At 42.3% G+C, this 22,803-nt stretch overlaps 2 protein-coding genes across 2 annotated transcripts; one reads left to right on the top strand and one right to left on the bottom strand.

The window, feature by feature from the left end:
- Positions 1 to 2,764: 2,764 nt before the first annotated feature.
- On the bottom strand, positions 2,765 to 3,691 carry LOC131510498 (olfactory receptor 7A5-like). The gene has a single exon (XM_058727686.1). It carries the CDS (start codon positions 3,689 to 3,691, stop codon positions 2,765 to 2,767), a length of 927 nt encoding a protein of 308 aa, XP_058583669.1.
- A 9,177-nt stretch (positions 3,692 to 12,868) lies between these two features.
- Positions 12,869 to 16,200, top strand: LOC131510497 (olfactory receptor-like protein OLF4). The gene is given in 3 exon segments (XM_058727685.1): positions 12,869 to 12,891; positions 15,197 to 16,178; positions 16,180 to 16,200. Coding segments are annotated over 3 exon segments (1,026 nt in total).
- Positions 16,201 to 22,803: the final 6,603 nt, after the last annotated feature.

Here is a 22,803-nt window from a genome sequence, read left to right as displayed (position 1 = left end):
TAAGATGTTAAAAGCTGTCATTTGGTCCCTTGTTATAAAATCATCCTTAAATATAACAGATGTATTAAGATCTAGTTATGTACTATAATGTGAGCTTAACATCTCACAGGGAGTTTGGATTTAATCTTTATAAAATCTTATCCCTGAGGAGGTATAGTTATGAACTACATTTTATGATGTATAAATGGTGCTTGGTGATGTCTAGTCATCTGTCTAAATTTATTATCTGAGTATGTGGTGTCCCTTGAGTTTGACTCTGTCAGGATGCTTCTGGTTCTCAAACTCTGTGGCCGTGGTTCTCAGCCAGAAGTGAATTTTCCCCTGGGACATCTGTCAAAGTCTGAAGGGAAGCTGCCAAACACCTACAGTCCCCAGGAAAGCACCCCCAAATTCCTGTTATCCTGCCGCCAATGTCCACCATAAACGGTGAGAAACACGCCTAGACCAGCATGTCTCCAACTTCACTGTGCCCGTGAATCCACACGGATCCCACTACAAGTGCAAAATTTTAGCGATTCTGCGTTTCTCCAAGCTCCTGGGTGATGCTGAAGTGCAGGTCTGAGTCTGCGGACCACTGTTTGATTAGCAAGAAGATGATCCTGTGTTAGAGATAAGAATAGGTAGCATGGAGGCTTCTGCACCAAATCTTGTCCTTGCGTGCCTGTAATTGTGAAAGGATCGTGTATTCGCTCATTCTTCAGGCTGTGTGAAATCTGTGTTTCTTGCTTTTATAAGTGAACCAAAATAATACCCTGATGAACAAGCCTTTACACTAAGGAGAATAAGGCACCATCAGATAGGCCCACATCCTAATCTCCAGTTCCTTTAACGTGTTATTATTTTTTTTAGAACAAAGAGGGATTTATGCAGCAGAATGAACAGGGCTGCCCGTCAGCTTGGGCGATTTGAAGGACGTGCCCATTTGTGCGGAAGAACTGGGGACCCTGAACCACACCCCAGCAGGGCATGCAGTTCTTGGTTAAAGTGTTCTCTGGTCAAGCAGGTGGAAGAGATTTCAGATCAGAAAGGACGTATTATATAGATGGTGCTGATACTGTGCATTCGCCATCCCATGGGACTTGTGACATATATCAGGAAACGGAAGCTATTTCGTGTAATAATGCAAAGAATCATATGAGCGGATCACATTAGAAGTTTTCAAGCAGAAACAGGAAGATAATTCAGTGATAAAATGTAGAAGACACTAAGCAATCCTGCGCCTCGATGAACAAACTCCCTCAGTGGTGAACACCATCTTCCATGCTTTAATAAATAGGTGCATAGCACGAACTGTGATTTTTTAAAAATGAGAGAAATATTTTGTGTGTCACAAAATGAGTGTTTCGAAACTTTGCTTCCTCATATTTATGGTCAGGCCGATACGAAGAACATATCAGGTCGAACTGTTTATTCAAATTTGCCTTTCCAAGTACACTCCACTGGGAGATCTACATTAGCTAATCAGGTTTTCCCAGTGACTATGGTAGGAAATCTGGACCCCGAGGTGAATACCAGAATAAAACCAAGAGACCGCTTACAAAGCATAAGGTCATGTTTAGTGCAAGGGACTGAAATGACGTATTTTCCCTGGGTCCGTTTCGAACACAACCATGTTGAATAAACATATCGTCAGATGTGTTCCACAATCACCAGATAAGCCCTCGTCGAACACAACCATGTTGAATAAACATATCGTCAGATGTGTTCCACAATCACCAGATAAGCCCTCGGCTACCCCCAGTCACAAAGCACCTCTTCAGAAAGCCCTTTATAAACTAGAGACTGATACATGAGTGAATCAGCTTTTCCCCTTCAGCACACACATTCTACTCAATACAATTCTCCAAGAACGTGTGAACCTAACACCAGCTTCCCACCCTGGCTGTGGTCCTTGAGAAAGCCAGATCCCTCAGCAGCTCTCTGTCTCTCTCTTCCTCTTGACCCTCTCTCCCCTTCTGACACCTCCCAGAATGGCTTTTGACCATCCCATGTGCCCTCCAGCATACATGAGTAATAAACCTGGGGTTATTAGAGTTCTCTGATAGATGTTGCTGACGTGTGTCCTGCAATCACAATAAGAACCCAAGGGCTGGTGCAGCCAAGGCATAGGCTGTGGTCCGGGAAAGGTCTGTGGGAGTGTGGACAAGCACATGGGCACAGGTGAGTGCTTGGGCATTCCTAGCCAGAGCGGGGTGTGAATTCCCTGAGGCTTGAATGGAACAATGTTAGAGTCCACATCATCAGGTGGAGTCCTAAAGGAAGTGAAGGAAAAGACTGAGACACAAGGTGGAAACTGTGCTTTTGTATTCTCCTTGACAGTAAAATGATGGAAATGGCTTACTGATCAAGTGTAGCTTTTTTCCATATGAAGGGTATAACTCATGATAATGATCTCAGGAAATCTAGGGGAAATTTACCCGACATGGTATAAGTCATTTGAGATGAAATTAATTTTAAAAATCCAACTAGTCCCATGTGAAATACAGAAATTTCAGGCATTTGTGACCCAAGGTTGGGGTAAACTTTGGGGACGTCTGAAAATAGACAACGGAGAAACTGTCTGTATTTCAGTCACAGTAGAAACTTAATAATGTGAGTTTCTTAAATGTATAGAAAAGTTGATCAAATGGAAATTCCAAGAAAGAAATAGAAGGAGTAGATCCTACTTCCACAGTCTGATCAAAGATTGGCACTTCCTGACCCTGAGGATTTGAGCCCTTCAATCATGGTCATGTCTTCAGCCTTTGGATGATTGTTTCTTATATCACTGGATCCCAACGATTCTTTTCAGAGCCCTCTTTATGTCTCTGTTCCTCAGGCTGTAGATGAAGGGGTTCAGCATGGGCGTGACCACCGTGTACATCACCGAGGCTGTGGCACTTGACCGTGAGCTCTGGGTAGCAGCAGAGCTAAGGTACACACCTAGGCTTGCACAATAAAATAAGGAGACAACCGACAGGTGAGATGCACAGGTAGAAAACGCTTTATACTTGCCCTGAGCAGATGAGATCCCACATATGGAAGAAACTATCTTAGAATAAGAGTAAAGGATCCAGACAAGCAGACCACCACCCAGCAGCATAGCTGCAAGGTACATCACCACGTTATTAAGAAAGGTGTCAGAACAGGCAAGTTGGATCATCTGATTGAGTTCACAGAAAAAGTGGGGGATCTCTACCTCTGTACAGAAGGACAGCCTCAACACCATTAAGGTGTGTTCCAAGGAATACAGGACACTCGTGATCCAGGACACCAGAACCAGGAGTCCACAGAGCCGGGGGTTCATGATGACCGTGTATTGCAGAGGGTGACAGATGGCCACAAACCTGTCATAGGCCATCACACTCAGGAGAAAGTCGTCCATCCCCGCAAAGGTTATGAAAAAGTTCATTTGTGTGATACAGTCCTCATAGGTTATGACTTTGGTCTGGGTCTGGATGTTCCAGAGCATCTTCGGGACGGTGGTGGAGGTGAAGCAGATGTCTACAAAGGACAGGTTGGCCAGGAAGAAGTACATGGGGGTGTGGAGGTGGGAGTCAGAGCTAATGGCCAGGATGATGAGCAGGTTGCCAAACACAGTGATCAGGTACATGGAGAGGAAAAGCCCAAATATGAGGGGCTGCAGCTCTGGTCTCTCTGAAAATCCCAGGAGAAGAAATTTTGATATCCGTGTAATATTCCCTGGTTCCATGAGGTTGCACTGACCCCCGGAAAGAGGCAAAGGACATCATTAATTTTCACATGAACAGTTTACTCACATAGCTGAAATGCTACCATTTATATTGTGCAGTCAAGAAGTTCATTTTGGTATCTTGTCCCTTTTGTCCCCAAATGATTGTCCTTTTGAAGAGATTCCCTCCTGTTTCATCTCAGTTAGATGTTTTGGTCTCATTCTCCACACTCCCCAGCAGAGGTCATGTATTTTATTGTTTTACTAAGAATATCTTTCCTGCATTGGAGGAATATGTACTTAGGGTCAAACATGTCCTAGGCATTGTCTAAGCCATGAGCACGGATACTGAAAACCAAAAGCCACTATAATCTAGTGATGGAGAATGAGTAGAATCAAATACAAATATTAATAAGACATCACAGGGTGTCAAGTGCTATGAAGAGACAGAAGCAGATATAAAGGAGAGCGTGGATATGAGTGCTATTTTGTAATCAGTGTTTGGTCAAGACCAGCAACTAGGTGACATTTGATCAGAGACCTGCAGGGAAGGAAGGCAGGAGCCCAGAGCCTGTGTGGGGAAGTGTGTGATGGTAGAGGGAATGGCCTCAGCTAAAGCCCTGAGGATGATACTACTTTGAGCTATTTGAGTCCAAAACAGGAAGCATGTATGGGAAGGGGAATGAGCAGGAAAATGATCAGAGATCGTGTCAGGCAATTTCAAAGAAAGAGGTGGCCTCGTTGCTGGTTCCCCTTCAAGAGAAAGGAGTCACTCACCCACACTATGTCCTGCTTGTATTTTAGAATCTACCTGCAAAGTCTGCTGTAAGTTGACATAGAGCTCTCTAGACTATGGTGTGTTGATTGAGTTCTGGCTTCTATATTATAAGAATCACCTTGGAATATATTGGACCATGTCCCCTGCTCTGATGACAGATGTCATTTCACAAGGCACACACACACACACACACCCCAAATTAGTGATCCCTGGGCTGTGTTTTTACCATGACTTCTCACTCCAACCCCAACAATTAAGTTCGGAGTGGGTATAATTCAAGATGTGCAGATCCATTATCATTCCTGCAAATGATGTAAGTTTCCCATGAACAAATAAAATTGACAAGTCAGACTGGCATGCTCATTTCCTTTCCTGTATTTAAAGAAACACAAACAATCTTCTCAAAATCAGAGAGAGAGAGAGAAACAAGAGAGTGAAATAAAATGTAAGTGGCAGAAAAGATCTAATGGCTCAGGTGGTCGCTGAAATCTGAGGGGCCATGAAGAAAGAACATCCCTGGTTCTGACAACACTCCAACCCTTGTTACCACCCTGATGCCCAGCAAAAATAGTAAGGAGCAAAATTAAATTCAGTCACAAGACGACATTAGTGGGATCTTCAGGGTGTGCATCGTCTTACAGAGTGAATGCTCCAAGAGAAAATGTGCTAAGGGAATAAATCAACCCTTCGGCACAGGAAATATGCAAAGCACAGCAAAAGTTGGGCAGGTCATAAAGGAAGGCAAGAGACTTGCTTTTTCTTTGAAAAAGCACCTTGAGACTTTGCTATTTCTTTGACCAATTGGATGTCCTGTGATCTTAGAGAAGGTGGGACAAGTCCCTTTCACTTTTTAGACGTGGCATCTTTTCTCTGTTTTTCCTGGGCTTTGTGTTGTGATCTTTTTGGCCGAGTGTTGGGCACACTCTGGTCCTGTTTCTGGTTTGCACAACATGCAAAGTTCTGTTCAGACCTTGCGCTACAAAGTTCTGCACATACCATGACAACCATTGTGGCTCTGAGTCACCATCTCCGTAAGATTTCTGCCTGAGGCTCTTACACCACACAAACTTTTTTCATAGTCCTGTGACTCCACCATTATAAGGCAAGTACCAAAGGAGTGGGCCCTCTCTGACCTTGTTCACTGTAGTTTTTCAGAAGGGCATGATCAGGCAAGTACATGGCCATAGAGATCTCCACGTTCTGGGCTAGGCTGGTGGCTGTGTGGTGACCTCAGGTAAATGCGCCTGCCTTTGATTCTCTCTGACCCTTTCCTCCGGGTCTTGCCAAGCTCTCAGACCCACCTGGCTGGGAGCTCTGAGGGAGAGGTGTCCATGTGGCCGTCTGGATCCCTCCTGGATGGTTATTGGTGGTGACTAAACTCCGTCCCCACACAAGACGGCAGAACGGAGACTAGCATGAGTCTCCCAGTCAAGCTTTCGACTCCACAAGCAACAACCTGGGCCCGTCAGCCCACGGTGGCACAGGCAGTGGGTGTGCACAGGAGGTATTTATAGTTTCCTCTGCCTGTTCATGAGGCACGTTCCCCCCCCCCCTCCTCTTTGGAGCAGCACATGATTTCCCTGGGGGACACTGGTCTGGACACAAAGGAAATTTTTCTGAAGGTTCTGTGTTCCCAATAGACCAGGTTATAACTGCGTGACCCCAGTGTTGAGTATTCCTTCCTCATGAACTCCGCTGCTCTCAGAGTTCAGACCTCCCGGCAACGACTCCCAACGCTTATGTCAATGTTTCGCCCAAGTCTAGGACTGAGAAATCTGTGTGGATTAGTTCCCTTGGATCTCCGAGCTGTTGGCTTGTGTTGGAGACACAGTCCTGCCATCTACACAACATTCCGGTTTTCCTTTTCAACAAGGAGGAGAAAAAAGCTCCTTCATACGGACCCTGAGCACTACGTACCACAGCTTCATGACACATTTGCACACTTTTAGGACTTTCATTCCACATCACAATTAAGAGCTGCTGTTCAGCCCCTCTTTGTAAAGACTTTTTTAATTATATAAAATATGGTGAGATTTTTTTTCTTGCACTATAATATGAGCTTGGAATAGAACAGTAAACAAAGCTTCCCGGTAGCTTTGAGAAGAAATCAGGCCTTGCAGTCATTTTCATTTTAGACCAAGGTGAGCCACTTCAGGCTTCTGATCCATCGAATGTAAGAACATAAATGCGTTTTAAAACACCAATGTAGTTATTTTACATCAGCGTTAGGACTTAACGATAAATGTTGTTCCAATGAAATTTTGTTAAGAATCTGAGATTAGAGTTCTCCCTTCATTCATGGAGTTTCCCCTGGGTAAAGGCATTTTGCATCGTAATCTCATGTCTAAGTAGAAAAGGAGATTTAAAATCAATTTACAGATATACATCCTCTTTAGCTGGTAGAGAATTTCTCAGTACGTAACTGCATGCATGCTTCAGATTTGACGTCTTGGAGGCATCATGACAGGAAAAGTAATTCATCCTTTAAATGTATGTCTATCATTTATGTCTATCTTGAAATCTTTGTGTCTACACATCTTCATTCTTTTAAATGCATATTAATTCAAACATTTACTCTTTTAATACCTACACCTTCAACTTTCTCTTAAGTTTCCTTTCAACATAAAATAAGAGATTATGTATGAGTTTGCTATTAAAATGAATAAAGATGGGGCTCTTGGATGGCTCAGTTGGTTAAGCACCTGCCTCTTGATATTGGCTCAGGTCACAATCTCACATTTTGTGAGTTCAACCCCCATATCAGGGTCTGTGTTGACATGATGCTGCTTGGTATTCTCTGTCTTTCCCTCTCTCAGCCTCTCCCCACACCTCTCTCTCAAAATTAAATGCATAAACATTAAAAAAAATTTTAAGTGAATAAACAAACACACAAAAGAGCAGAATGAGACCTACAAAGACAGAGAAAAAAAACCTCATGGTTTGCCTGAGGGGACGTGGGCGGATGGGCAGAATGGGTGAGGGGCAGTGGGAGATACAGGCTTCCAGTTATGGAATTAATGAGTCTTGGGGTAAAAAAGGCACGGGGTATGGAATACAGTCATTGATACTGGATGGGTTTGTATGATAACAGACAGCAGCTACCTTTGTGGCGAGCACCGCGCAATGGGCAGAGACGTTGAATCACTACCTTGTGCACCTGAAACTAATGCAACATTCTTGCCAACTGTACTCAGATAAGATTTCTTTTAAGTGAGTTTGTGTTTATGTGCATATGCGTATATGTGTTTATTTGAAAAAACAATGTAACATATACGTACAACTTTGCATCTGAACATTTTCTTTGGACTCAACGAAGCTAACTATAATTTAAAGTAATAAAATAAAATAAAATTTTGCTTCAGGATATTAAAGGACATCTAGAGTCTGAGATCATATTCTAAAGTCAATCTATTTATTAAAGTTTGTTGCTCCATGAAGACTTTTCTTGGAGATGCATATTTGGTGAACACTTGAGTAAGGGAGTGACTGTTGTACACATTGTGGAACAAGGTACTAAGAGACCAGGATCCTAATGAGGAGAATAAAACCGATCTAGAAGACACATTAATATATTAAGTGTCCACTATTAAGAAGAGCAGTTAAGATACCGATATAGAAAGGATTTTCAGACATATAAGTGAAAAAAACATAATCTCACAGAGCCTGATGCGGTGCTTGAAATTGTCAACCACAAGATCATGACCTGAGCCAAAGTTGGATGCTCAACCCACTGAACCACCAAGGCATGCCAAAAATAGAGTTCTTTTAGAGACACATAATAAAATATTATAGATAAAAAACCAAATAATTTGTATTTTTAAATATTTTTATTTATTTTTAAGAGGGGGAGAGAGAGAGAGAGACGGCCTGAGCTGGGGAGGGGCAGAGAGAGGCAGAGACATAGAATTTAAGCTGTCAGCACAGAGCCCGACATGGGGCTTGAACTCAAGAGCTGTGAGATCATGACCTGAGCCGAAGCCGGATGCTTAACTGACTGAGCCACCCAAGCACACCTTACATTTATTTATTTCAATTCAAGTTAGTTAACATACAGTGGAGTGTTGGTTTCACGAGTAGAACCCAGTGATACATCACTTACATATAACTCCCAGTGCTCGTCCCAACAAGTGCCCTCCTTAATGCCCATCACCCATTTAGCCCCTCCCCCCACCCACTTCCTCTCCAGCAACCCTGAATTTCTTCTCTATTTTTGAGTCTCTTATAAATTGCCTCCCTCTCTGTTTTCATCTTAGTTTTCTTTCCCTTCCCCTATGTTCATCGCTTTTGTTTCTTAAGTTTCACATATGAGTGAAATCATATGATATTTATCTTCCTCTGATTGACATATTTTGCTTAGCATAATACACTCTAGTTCCAACCACGTTGTTGCAAATGGAAGATTTCATTCTTTTTGATCACTGAGTAATATTCCATTATATATATATATATATATATATATATATGTATATATATATATACATATACACACACACATATATATATATATGCCACATCCTCTTTATCCATTAAAGGGGCATATGTACCCCAATGTTTATAGCAGTGTTATTAACCATAGCCAGTTATGGAAAGAGCCCAAATGTCCATGGATTGATGAATGGATAAAGAAGATGTGAGTGACCTAAATTTTGATCATGAGTTGCTTGCCTATCTCGCTACCTCAAAAGCATCAGAGTCAGACCACGCTCACATTTATGCCCCAGGAATTCACTTTACCAGGTGCTAGCCAGAATATCTCCAAATTGATTTAATTTCTTCTCCATAATGTGGGTTCTTTAAATGTCAGTTGGCCTTAACCAAGGGAAGCTGATGAATGGAGAAGCTTAAATTCGGTTCCCTCAAAGAATTTTACTGACTATGTCCCTGTGAGATTCCTACTGCTGTTATAAAACATTCCCACACTAGCTGCTGAAGACAAACACTTTCAGGTTCTTACAGTTCTGGAGTCAGAAGCTTCGAAGGAGTCTCGTCGGGCTAATAGCAAGGTGTCTGCAGGGTTGTGGTCCTTCTGGAGGCTCAGGGGAGAATGTGTTTCCTTTCCAGTTGCAGTCTCTGTTGCTGGCCACCTGCATTTCTTGGCTCACGGCTCTTCCGCCACCTTCATAGCCAGCAGGAGAGCATTCTCAAAATCTCTGACATCAACTCTTTTGTCTCCATCCTCAACATTTGGAGGACCCTCCTGACTACCCTAGTCCCACCTAGAGGATCACAGCTGATCCTTTTATCTCCATGGCAGCTAATTTACAGCCCTGTTGAGTCTGCTACCTTAATCCGACGTTGCTATCAAAAATAACATGTTAAAGGTCCTGGGAATTAGGATGTGGACATATTTGGAAGCGCCTTATTCTGCCCACTACAAAGTCTTTTTCATAAATGTATTATTTTTGTCACTTATAAAAGCAATAAGCACAGAATTGACACAGACTGAAGAAAGAGTGAATACATTGTTCCTTCAAAATTACATGCGTGCAAGGACACCATTTGGTGCAGAAGACTTAAAAATACCTACACCTGTCTTTAACACAAGATCCCAGCCTTGCTAATCAAAGAGTGGCCCACAGACCCAGAGCCACAGTTTAGCATCACCCAGGAGCTGGTAGAAATGCAGAATCTCTGGGCCACCCAGGACGTGAGATCAGATCTGCATTTGTAGTGGGATCTGTGTGAATTTACATGCACATTGAAGTTGGAGAACTGCTGGTGTAGCCGGGTTTCTCACCTTTTATGATTGACATTTGTGGCAGGATAATATTTTAGGGGGTGCTTCCCTTTGAATTGTAGGTGTTTGGCAGCTTTCCTTCAGACTTGACAGACATCCCAGGGGAAAATTCATTTCTGGCTGAGAAGCACTGCCCCAGAGTTTGAGAACTAGAAGCATCCTGACAGAATCAAACTCAAGGGTCACCACATACTCAGGTATTAAATTTAGACAGATGACTAGACATGACCAAGCGCCATTTCTACAATGTAGAATGGAGCTCATAAATGTACTTCCTCAGGGATAAGATGTTTATAAAAATTGAATCCAACTATCCCTATGAGATGTCAAGGTCACATTGTAGTACTTAAAATATTTAAATACATCTGTTATAATTAAACACTTAATAACAAGGGACCAACTGACAGCTTTTACCTTGTGATAATGTAAGAAATTCCTAATTGTGATGGCAAAAGTGTCTTGAAGCCAGTGTGTGTAGAACCCAAGGTTTATTATCAGAAGAACCCAGTTCTCTGTGCTTCTCTCTGCTGATAGCTCAGAGCCCGGAGCCTGCTTCGGTTTCTGTCTCCCTCTCTCTCTGTCCCTCCCCTGATCATGCTCTGTCTCTCTCTGTCTCTCAAGAATAAATAAACATTAAAACATATTTTTTTAAAGAATAGACACTAGGGATGCTGGGTGACTCAGTTGGCTGAGCATCTGGCTCTTGATTTCGGCTCAGGTCCCAATCTCAGGAACCTGGAGATTGAGCCCCCATCAGGTTCTGCATTGAGAGTGAGGAGCCTGCTTATAATTATCTCTCTTCCTGTCTCTCTCTGCCCCTCCCTGGTACTTTTTCTCCCATAGAAGAAGACAAAGAAGAAGAAGAAGAAGAAGAAGAAGAAGAAGAAGAAGAAGAGGAAGAAGAGGAGGAAGAAGAAGGAGAAGAAGATGAAGAAGAAGAAGAAGAAGAAGAAGAAGAAGAAGAAGAAGAAGAAGAAGAAGAAAGAAGAGGAGGGGAGGGGGAGAAGGAGGCGGAGAAGAAGAAGAAGGAGGAGAAGAAGAAGAAGAAGAAGAAGAAGAAGAAGAAGAAGAAGAAGAAGAAGAAGAAGAAGAAGAAGAAGGAGGAGGAAGATGAAGAGGGGGAGGGGAAGGAGAAGAGGAGACACTGGAGATGGAAGGGCTGGGTCCCCAAGACCAGTCAAGGTTTTGAAGTTAGAGAGACCTAATCCACGTGTGTTCTTCCTTCTTAGAGCTGGAGAAAAGTGTAACTCCGAGCTGAGATAACGTGCTAGGAGATTTACATAACAGGAAGAGGGCAAGTTCAGGGAAAAGGAGAAAAAAGAAAAGAACTGCATTCACTTGACCTCTAACCTAGTCTTTTGGGAACTGAGATTCATCAGGAAGAAATCCTTTATGTCCAGAGCAGCTTTCCATTGGGAATCATACGCTTAGAGGCTGGAGTAACCTCTAAGGAGGGAAACGCGCCTAATGAGCAGATACAGGGAGGTGTAAATACCCTCTGGTCTCCTGTCAGCCTGTGCGACCTTGAACAGGAAGGCGAGTGGTTTTGGTCTGTTCGTTCTGAGTCCTAATTCTGGCTGGGGACTGATGCTTCAGTCCCCCCTGCTGTCTCCGCTGAGGACAGAGCCTTCGTCCCTGTTACCTGCTGTCCTGGGAGGAATTCAGTTTCACGCGGAGACCTTCCCGTCAGACAGCCAGCCAGGTGAGTCCAACAGCCCCGTGCACCGTGGATGCCAGGGTTGTCCGAGAACATTAATCCATCATCACTTGGGGGCCAATTCAACTTAGTCCATAGCAAGTGATCACTGTGTTTATTTGCTTGTGTAAGTAATGAATGTGTTTAGTCAGTGACTGTGCCAGTTTCGCAGAATGGCTGCTACTAACACTTTTGAGAGTCCTTCATATTCTTTACCCTGAAAGGGATGCTCTAAACATCCTAAGATACACAGACCTCAGCACTGGGCAGGCTCTGGTCAGGATGTCCATAGGCAGAGACGTAGAAACCCTGCATTAAAAATATGAATATTTGTACTATAGCTGCTTTCAGGTCCTGCCTTCAACCTGTAACACCCACTTTTCCACCAGCAAATTCAGTGTAACCCCAAGACTACCTGCTTAAGAGCCCAACCACAGCGGCGCCTGGGAGGCTTAGTTGATTAAGCGTCTGACTTTGGCTCAGGTCATGATTTCACAGTCCATGAGTTTGAGCCCCACGCCTGGCTCTAAGCTGATAGCTCAGAGCCTGGAACCTGCTTCGGATTCTGTGTCTCCCTCTCTCTCTGCCCCTCCCCACTTGCACTCTGTCTCTCTCTCTCTCTCTCTCTCTCTCTCTCAAAAATAAATAAACATTAAAAAAAAGTTCCAACCACACACAATGTAACACTGCTCTAAGTTTTTTCCCCAGGTTCCTGGGTGAAGAAGACATTTCCTGTTGTTTCCTAATCTATCCCTCAGTTTCAGCAAATGTCATATATTTGATGACCTTTCTGATTATTATATGGCCATATGCTATTCCCCCTCCCCTGCTTTTTTTTAGCATTTCAAAAGATTTCCTCAGATCATTGCTTCTCCGTCGACTTTGGAAACATTCTTTGACCATAAAAATGTTTAACTTGATTTAAATATTCCTATGTTCTTACTTCTGAGTTTCTTGCTTTATTTTAGTGGTTTTTCCCACCTGCAAATGTTATATGCAGTTTTCTTGATGTTTGATATGTTGTATGGTTACATTTACACTCAAGTCATTATCCCTCTGGTGTCAGTAATGTATCCGAGGGAAGGGACCAATTTAATGTTTTTCCAGATACATATCCATTTATTCCAGCTGTTACTTAGCAATTCATCTTTTTCCAACGAAACTGAAATACGACCTTGCCATATAGGAAATGTCCTTATACACTGAGACCTAATTCCTGATTCATTCAACAAATAATAACTGAGCATCTGCCATGGGCCAGAACATTCTAGAGACATTATATGTCATATTCTTTCATGGTCTTTCACAATCTACTTATTAATCCGTGTCGGTATTACTAATGATTGCTATTTTTATCTGTTCCAGTTTGCTTTTATTTTTCATACAACTTTGCTTATGACAGTTGTTTTCAAGCTACTATTTTAACCTGGTTTCCAGATCCTTTCATTCTTTCCATTCTATAACTTCTCATAGTCTTATATCTTTTTATAGTAAACATATATTCAACTAAGTTGGTGAAAAACAGAAATGAACAAAGAGGATAAAGTCCCTGCTCTTCTGGATGTTACAGTGTAGCATTGAGACTGTCATGATGTGGGCAGGATTTACAGAGCATGGTCTGGGGAGTCCTTTGCATGTTGGATGAGATCCAGAATGAGGATTAGAGGGTGTCCATTGGGTTTCAGAAAGAGAGATCTTTACTCAAAGCCCAGGAATATCAATGAAAAGTGCCACATAAGAAGAGGGAGAAAGGAGCTAACCTCATCCCCTATCAATCACATAGAAATGAATCAGTCATATAATGATGCAGGAGGTACAGGAAAATGTCTTCTAGGCTTGATATAAAAATGCCCGACTTTGATTGTATTGGTTTATCCCTTTGCTCGTTTTTCTTGATGTATAATATAAACGGATATGTTAATATTTATATCTATTTATATTTTTATCTATATAGTTTTGTACAAGTACACCATGAATATATCACTATCTGTCTTTTAAACAAGTTTGTTTCATTCTCGTATTATTTTTGCTGGGCATCAGGGGATGTAACCAGGGGAGAAGCAAGGGAGACATTTCTTCCTCACAGTCTCTCAGGGACCACCCCAGCTTATGAGATCATTGCTCTCCCTCATCGATTTCATTCCCTCTGTATCTCACCCTCTGTCTCTTTCATTTATTGAGCAGACTTTGTTACACTGGTGTAAATCACAGCGGAAAATTAACATTCCAGTATGGAGCTCCATGGTGATTGGTCCAGGGGAGGCTTAAGAATTAGCATTTCTGGGAACCATTTCTACACTTTGCAGGGGAAAGATGGCTGATCGGGTCTCCTTGGGTTGTATCCATTCCCAGCATAACCAGGAATGTGGGGGCTGTGAGGACAGGGAAATTCACAACCCAGAAGACCATGGTGTCCTGTAGATGTGTGACTCGTAGAGGGTGAGCAGTCCTCACAACAGGGGCCACGCCTCCTCAATCCCAAGGTGACACAATACATGGGCCAGAACTCAGTCAAGAGCAGGCACCAAGACGGGGATCTGTGTCAATTCATGGGATGGCTTTGCAGCACGATGAATACCGAGGGAGGGGCAGTGTGGACAAGGACGACCCTGTGCCTTGAGGTCACAGCTCTCGCAGAGAGGCCACATCCCTCCTCACATGTGTGACAGAGTCTGTCATCAGTGTCCCTCAAGGTCATTCCCCTTGCAGCGCTGGCTTTGCTTTTTCGCTTGAACATTTGAAACAAGTACCTTCCTCAGGGCCTTTGCTCTGGCCATTCCCTCTGCCAGCCACACACTTCCCCCAGAATCCTGTGTCTATGTCTCTGTCTTACATGACATCTGCGTTCCAATGCCACCTGTGTACAGAATTTGCCTAAATGCCATTAAAATAGAATGCCCTATTTTCTCTCTGCTTTATCCCTGTTTTCCATTTCTTCACAGCACACCTCACCATCAAAAAGGTGAGATAATCAAAAGATAATTGTATCAAAAAGATAATTGTATAATTGTCTTCTTTGCTTACATATTTTTTCTCCATCGCTGAAGGGACTTTTGTTCTTCAGCACTCTATATTCATTGCCTAGATAGTGCCTGAAAGCTGGTCAGCACTCAATTTATATTCCTGAATAATTGAAGCATTTCTCAGAAAAACTATAAAATACATGATTTCTTAGAAAAGAAGCTGATTGACAATAAAAAGTATATCAGATGTGGCAGCGATGATTCCCTAAAGGGGACCATATCCGTGCACAATATATTAAAAGGAATTTCTGGACTGCAAAATAAAAAAACAGTAGCATTTCAATTTTGTGAGTAATACAAATTTATGTTATTTTATTTCCCTCTTTCCCAGAAGTCACCTCCACCACATGGAACCAAGCAATGAAACACAAATTTCAAAGTTTCTTCTTCTGGGATTTTCAGAGGAACCAGGACTGCAGCCCCTCATATTTGGGCTTTTCCTCTCCATGTACCTGATCACTGTGTTTGGCAACCTGCTCATCATCTTGGCCATCAGCACAGACCCCAACCTCCACACGCCCATGTACTTCTTCCTGGCCAACCTGTCCTTTGTAGACATCTGCTTCACATCCACCACCGTCCCGAAGATGCTGGTGAACATCCGGACTCAGAGCAAAGTCATAACCTATGAGGACTGCATCGCACAGATTTATTTTCTCATACTCTTTGGTGTGTTGGACGTCTTTCTGCTGAGTGTGATGGCCTATGACCGGTTTGTGGCCATCTGTCACCCCCTGCACTACACGATCATCATGAACCCCAGGCTCTGTGGACTCCTGATTCTGGTGTCCTGGATCATGAGTGTTCTGTATTCCTTGTTACAAACCTTAATGGCATTTCAGCTGTCCTTCTGTACAGAGGTGGAAATCCCCCACTTTTTCTGTGAACTCAATCAGATGCTCCAACTTGCCTGTTCTGACACCTTTCTTAATAACGTGGTGATGTATCTTGCAGCTGTCCTGCTGGGTGGTGGTCCTTTTGCTGGGATCCTTTACTCTTATTCCAAGATAGTTTCCTCTATACGTGGGATTGCATCAGCTAAGGGCAAGTATAAAACCTTTTCCACCTGTGCGTCTCACCTGTCGGTCGTGTGTTTATTTTACTGTACGATGCTTGGTGTGTACCTGAGCTCTGCTGCTACCCACAGCTCACGGTCAAGTGCCACAGCCTCAGTGATGTACACGGTGGTCACGCCCATGCTGAACCCCTTCATCTATAGCTTGAGGAACAAAGACATGAAAAGGGCTCTGAAAGCACTCTTTGGGAAGGAGACCCTTACATGGCCAATTGTCATAAGATTGAAGAAATGCCTATGATTGCAGGGGTCAAAGCCTCTGGGTCAGAGATAGTGGTCTTTATTCAGACTGTAGATGTAGTATTGCTCTTCCCGTTTATTTCCTTGTCCTCAACTTCCATATGCCATGTATGTAAGTCACTCTATGAAGCTCTGCTCTCTCTGATATCCTACAGATTTTTCCCTTGTATTTCCCACTTTCTGAATTTTATTTCCAATCATGGATCTGAATTATTTGGAAATGTTCATTTACCTTGAGGCAACATAGACGTTTTTAAAAAATAATCTTTCTCAAACGACTGCATCACACCAAATCATTTTGCTTTCATACGTGTTTTTTTAATGCCACGATTACCACTGGTTAGCTCTCTGTATGTCTTAGGATTGGTGGGCGGAATTGGGTGGGTGATGGGCTAAATGGGCAATGGGCATTAGGGAGGGCACTTGTTGGGGTGAGCACTGGGTGTTGTATGTAAGTGATGAATCACTAAATTCTACTCCTGAAACCAACACTACACTACATGTTCACTAACTAGAATTTAAATAAAAACTTGAAACAGACAAACAAAATGAACTGTCATGATTGATACGCCACCTATGGAAACAACCACACTTTATGACAAATATATATGATTTTAAAGTAGAACAATATCTGAGACTATGTTTTTTCACTTATATGTCTGAAGTTCTTTTGTATATCAGTATCTTAACTGCTCTTCTTAATAGTGGACACTTAATATATTAATGTGTCGTATAGATGAGTTTTATTCTCCTCATTAGGATCCTGGTCTCTTAGTACCTTGTTGTCCACAATGTGTACGACAGTCACTTCCTTACTCAAGTGTTCACCAAATATGCGTCTCCAAGAGAAGTCTTCATGGAACCACAAACTTTAATAAATAGATTGACTTTAGAATATGATCTTAGACTCCAGATGCCCTTTAATATGATGAAGCAAAATTTTATTTTATTTTAAATCGCACATTGTGCTCTTTAAAATATTTATTCTTCATGCTGTACATCTATTCATTGGAGTATGGAGGATTGGTGGCCATGTGTAAGGGGGCTTATCCAAATGGGGGAAGGACTGATTGACATTTTTCTATTTTTATTGAATTATTTCCTTGTTTCTTCCTGAAATCTTTTTTTTTAATTTTTTTTTCAACGTTTTTTATTTGTTTTTGGGACAGAGTCTTCCTGAAATCTTTACGCTGCCTTTGGTATGACTCCTTTCATTGTTGTAAAAGAAATATATCCCCCTTCCTTCTAAATTTTGTCATAACCATGAAAGGGGTGTCGAATGGTCATTATCCTCCATTATACATGTTTATCAGGCTCAGGATTCTATTCATCTTCTATGCTCAAGGGATGACATAAGAGGGAGCTTGCATTCCTGTCTGGTCATGTGAATCAGGGACACCAGTTTTCCAACACAATAATGCATACATTTTCAATCTATCCTGGCTATGGGGAAATACCCTCAATGAGAGGTAGTTTTTTTGTTGTTGTTTTTGTTGTTGTTATTTGTTTGTTTGTTTGTTTGTTTGTTTGTTTTTTAGAGAGAGAGAGAGGGAGAGAGGGAGTGAGCGGGAGAGAGGGGAAGAGGCAGAGAGGGAGACAGAGATAGAATCTTAAGCAGGCTCCAAGTTGAACGGGGCTTGATCTCATGACTGTGAGATCACAACCTGAGCCAAAATCAAGAGTTGGAGACTCGACCGACTGAGCCACTAAGGTGCTTCTCAGTGAGAGGTTTTCTATGCAGTTGTCTGAACTAAACTGAAATAACAGAGGTACCATGAATGCAGGTTTCAAATACAAGAATAAATACCAAGAACAGTCAGAAGCAGATTATGATAATTGTCTTTACTTCTGTTCACCGTGATGATTGAATCAGTTAGCCATTGCTGCATAACAAGACATTTAAAAGAAAATGATTTAATGTAATGTTTTTATTGCCAAATGATATTATATGTTGGGGATTGTTCTGAGCTGTGCTTGTCTCCTTGCGAGTCTATAGTCAGCTGTGAGACTCTACACTGTTTCTTTTCTTTTTTTAAATTTTTTCTTAAAGTTTATTTATTTTTGAGAGAGGCAGAGACAGGATGCGAGTGGGTTATGGGCAGAAAGAGAGAGGGAGACACAGAATCCGAAGCAGGCTCCAGGCTCTGAGCTGGCAGCACCGAGCCTGACTCAGGGTTTGAACCCACAAGCTGTGAGATCATGAGCAGAGCCGAAGTCGGACGCTCAACCTACCGAGCCACTCAAGTGCCCCCGACTCTACATTGTTCCTAAGGCTCATCCATGATATCATGTGTGACCACGGGGCACTTCTCTTCTGAACAAGTATATGATCAGTTAACTCGATTTCTGAGTGCATTTTTATCTTCTGTTTTACAGGGAAAAAAAGAATATCAAAAGTGAATGATTTGATTTACATCTACTGTTCCTGTATTCATACATGACACTTTGCTTTCTTCCTACTGAGAAGAAAAAGCTCCTGTCGCGACTCAGTATGAATCAGCTACCTCTGCTCTATATTTCACACTGATCCGTATGCTGCTAGATTTTTTTCCCTTCTAACTAATTTAGTGGGGGTATAATCACGTGCTATAAACTGCATCTATTCGGAACGTATGATTTGATGAATTAAGGGTGCCACAAAAAACTAAAGTACCTACTGCACATTCCTATTTGATGTTCTTCAAGAAAATGCACAACCTTGATGACTTCTTAATCCAATTGTTAAAATGTAATCTCCCTGGGCCTCAGCTTCTTTATTTCCGAAAGTAACTTGGGACCGTAAACGTAACTTCAAATGGATATTGCAAGAAATAAATGAAGTGTGCGGACATATTTCCTTGAGTCCGAAGAAAATGCTCAGCTGTAAAGTTGTATGTATGCATATATGTGTCTTTCTCTGTATACATTTTTATTTCAAATAAACACACCTACACATGGGTACCCCAGCACAGAATCATTTTTAAAAATATTATTATCTGAGAGTACTTGGCACACAACGTTACACGAGTTTCATGTGTACGACGTAGAGATTCAACTTCTCCGTACATTATGCGGTGCTCAGCACAAATGTAGCTGCTGGCTGTCAGCCTACCAGGCCATTGCAATATCATTGACTATATTCTGTCCGCTGTGCCTTTGATTTCCGTGACTCATTTATTCCATAACTGGAAGCCTGTACCTCACACTGCCCTTCACCCATCCTCCCCACCGCCCTCTACAACCACGAGTTTATTCTCTATATTTATGGATCGGATTCTGCTGTTTTGTGTGCTTGTTTATTCATTATAAGCAGACTCAATGGGGCACCTGAGTGGCTCAGTTGGCTGAATGTCTGACTCTTGATTTCCCCTGGGGTCATGGAATTGGGTTCCCCGCCACACTGAGCATGGAACTTGCTTAGGATTCTCTCTCTCTCTCTCTCTCTCTCTCTCTTTCTCTCTCTCTCTCTCTCAATCTCTCCCTCTGCCCCTCCTCCCTCACACATGCTCTTACTCTCAAACAAAAATTTAAAAAATGAACACAGACTCATTCATGACCTCTTATTTTATGTTGAAAGGAAATGAGTGAAATTTGAAGAGTGTTGATATAAAAAGAATAAATGTTTGATTTAATATGCAATTGAAGAATGTAGACATGTAGACACAACAATTTAGTATAAACAATAGACATACATTCAAATGATGAATTACTTTTCTTCTGCTAATGCGTCAAAGACAATAAAATCTGGAGCACCTTTGTATTTATGCACTGAGAAATTCTCTACCAGCTAAAGAGGACGAATATCTCCAAATTGATTTTAAAATTCTTCTACTTAAAGATGGGATTACAACACAAAATGCCTTTACCCAGGCGGAGCTATAGTGAACGAAAGGAGAAGCTTAGTCTCAGGTTCTTAACAAAATTTTATTGGACAAATGTTTGTGTTCAAGTCCTAATGCTAATGTACAATGACTACATTAGTGTTTGAAAACACATGTATGCTCTTACAATTCTGGGGCTCAAAAGCCTGAAGTCGTTCTCATGGGTCTGAAAGGAATATGTTTGCAAGGCTTGGTTCCTTCTGGAACCTACAGGGAAGAATCTGTTTACTTTTCTATCCCAAGCTCATATCATAGTGCAAACTATGATCTGAATATATTTTATATAACTGACAAATGCTTCACACAGAGAGGCTGCAAGGCAGCTGTTAACTTGTGACATATTATGGAACTCCTAAATGTTTGGAAAATGTGTCATGAGGCTGAGGTACGTAGTGCTTGGGGTTCATATCAAAGGAACTCGTTGAAAAGGAAATAGGAATGTTCCATAGAGAGCGGAGCTGTGTCTCCACCACAAGCCAAGTGTTTGGACACCCAAGGCATCTAATCCACAAAGATTGTTCAGTTCTAGACTTGGGGGAAAAGCTGAAATCAGGGTTGGGATGAGATGCGGGGATGTCTGCCCTCTGGGAGGAGCAGAGTTCAAGAGGAAGGAGCGATTAACACTGGGGTCACAGTCTATTGGGAATATGGAATCTCCAAAAATCTTTCCTTTGTCTCCAGACCAGTGTCCTCCAGGGAAATCATGTGCTGTAGGTTGGAGAGGCAGGAGGGGAACGTGCCTCATGAACACACAGAGGAAACTATAAATATCTCCTGTGTGCCGTCCCTCTGCCTGTGCAACCTTGGGCTGATGGGACCTGGTTGTTGCTTCTGGAGTCTGAGGCTTGGCTGGGAGACTCATGCTAGCCTCCTTCCTGTCATCTTGTGTGGGGACAGAGTTTAGTCACTACCAATAACCATGTGGAGGGGATTCAGACAGCCACAAGGAGACCTCTCCCTCAGAGCTCCCATCCAGGTGAGGCTGAGACCCGGCAGGAACTTCAGGAAAAGATTAGGGAGAATCAAAGCCAGGTGCATTTACCTAAGGTCACCACACAGCCACCAGCCTAGCCCAGAACCTGGAGATCTCTATGGTCATTTGCTTGCCTGATTACTTAATGACCTCGTGGATGATGTTACAGAAGGGATTGCACATTGAACTCAGCCACACATGGGTGATTGTTGCCAGTGAAGTGATGGGAGGGGAGGCAGGAAATACTTCCAGTAAAAGTAGAACACGTCCAATGAGTTTTGCAGTTGAAGGGAGTAAGAAAATTAGAGATGGAGGGATGCGCAGTGAAGTCAGGACATTTCGTTTTTGTCTGTAAATGAGGCATCCTGAGGGGTGCCTCGGTGGCTCAGTGGGTTAAGCTGCAAACTCTTGATTTCGGGTCAGGTCATGATCTTATGGTTTGTGAGATGGAGCCCTGCATCGGGCTCTGGCTGACAGCTCAGAGACTGGAACCTGCTTTGGATTCTGTGTCTCTCTCCCTCTCTGCCTCTCCCCCGTTCACACACCCCGTCTCAAAATAAATAACAAAACATTAAACAAATGGGGCATACTGGGCTACGTTTCCATATTGATGAGACATATCTAGACCAATTACTGCTTGCATATACGACCTTGCAACATTAATTCATGAGACATATATTTTCACAGCGTGCTCTTGCTCTGGGTATTCGTATGACTGCCATGATGTGATAAGTAAAAACTATGGTTACCTAGCTTTGCTTTTCAGTGATTTCATTATCTACGAAGTTGACTATGTTTGTGGGTTAGTTATTCCTTGCTTGCCTCATTTACACATTGTCTCTAACGGGTCTTTGCATGTGTACAGTGGAGTCGGGGAGGTGCTGCTTCCATTTCTGATTACATTCTTTCTAAAAAGGAAGTGGATGGGGTGTTCGGTGTTATTTTCCCCACTTTGCCGTTTACCATTGAGTTCTACTGTGTACATATAGACATATACGCACTGTGACATAGACATATAGGACTGTGTTCATTAGTAATATGGGGTCAAATCTGTCACTCGGTTATACTGTGTCTCTCTTGTTATTTATTTATTTATTTATTTATTTATTTGCCTGACTTCATTATCCTATACTGAGCTGTCACTAATACTCTTCCCTTGCAAATTCTTGCTATAAACAAAAAGGAATATACATGGCATTTTGTACATTGCTCACAAATCACTATCTATACACATTTCCACGTGCCTTCCCATCTCTGTTATTCCCTACAGTTCCTTTTGGCCCGTTGTGAAAAGGTCACTTTCTGGACGTTGCGTTACCTCTGACTACCACGGCTTCTTTACATTTGACTGAAGATCACCTTTACCCTCCATAAGCATATTTGAATCCATATGTCGTTATAAGAAAATATTGATTATTTATATACGGCTCCTTCCCCAGTGATAAAGGTGATTCTATCGCATTCTTTTCTTTCCACGTGTTTGGAAGTGTGATCTGAAATCAGTGGCCCACCTCGATACCACTAAATCATTTTATGCCTTTTGAGAGTCGCTTTTAGATTCTCACATAATTTCGTTTCACACAGTTGTTTTGAAACTTGCCCTAATTTCACTCCTCCTGGACGTCTTTATTCGTGAGGTTCTCATAAAGCTTCTCTTCCTATCTTAGGCGCACATACACATTCATAACCAGACGGATGAATGAATGGCGGCCTGTGGACGACATAAACACTCTTTAGGTTTTAGGGTAGTC

Source organism: Neofelis nebulosa, chromosome 4, assembly GCF_028018385.1.
Source record: "Neofelis nebulosa isolate mNeoNeb1 chromosome 4, mNeoNeb1.pri, whole genome shotgun sequence".
Classification (NCBI taxonomy): domain Eukaryota; kingdom Metazoa; phylum Chordata; class Mammalia; order Carnivora; family Felidae; genus Neofelis; species Neofelis nebulosa.
This window is presented reverse-complemented; position numbering and strand designations above follow the sequence as displayed.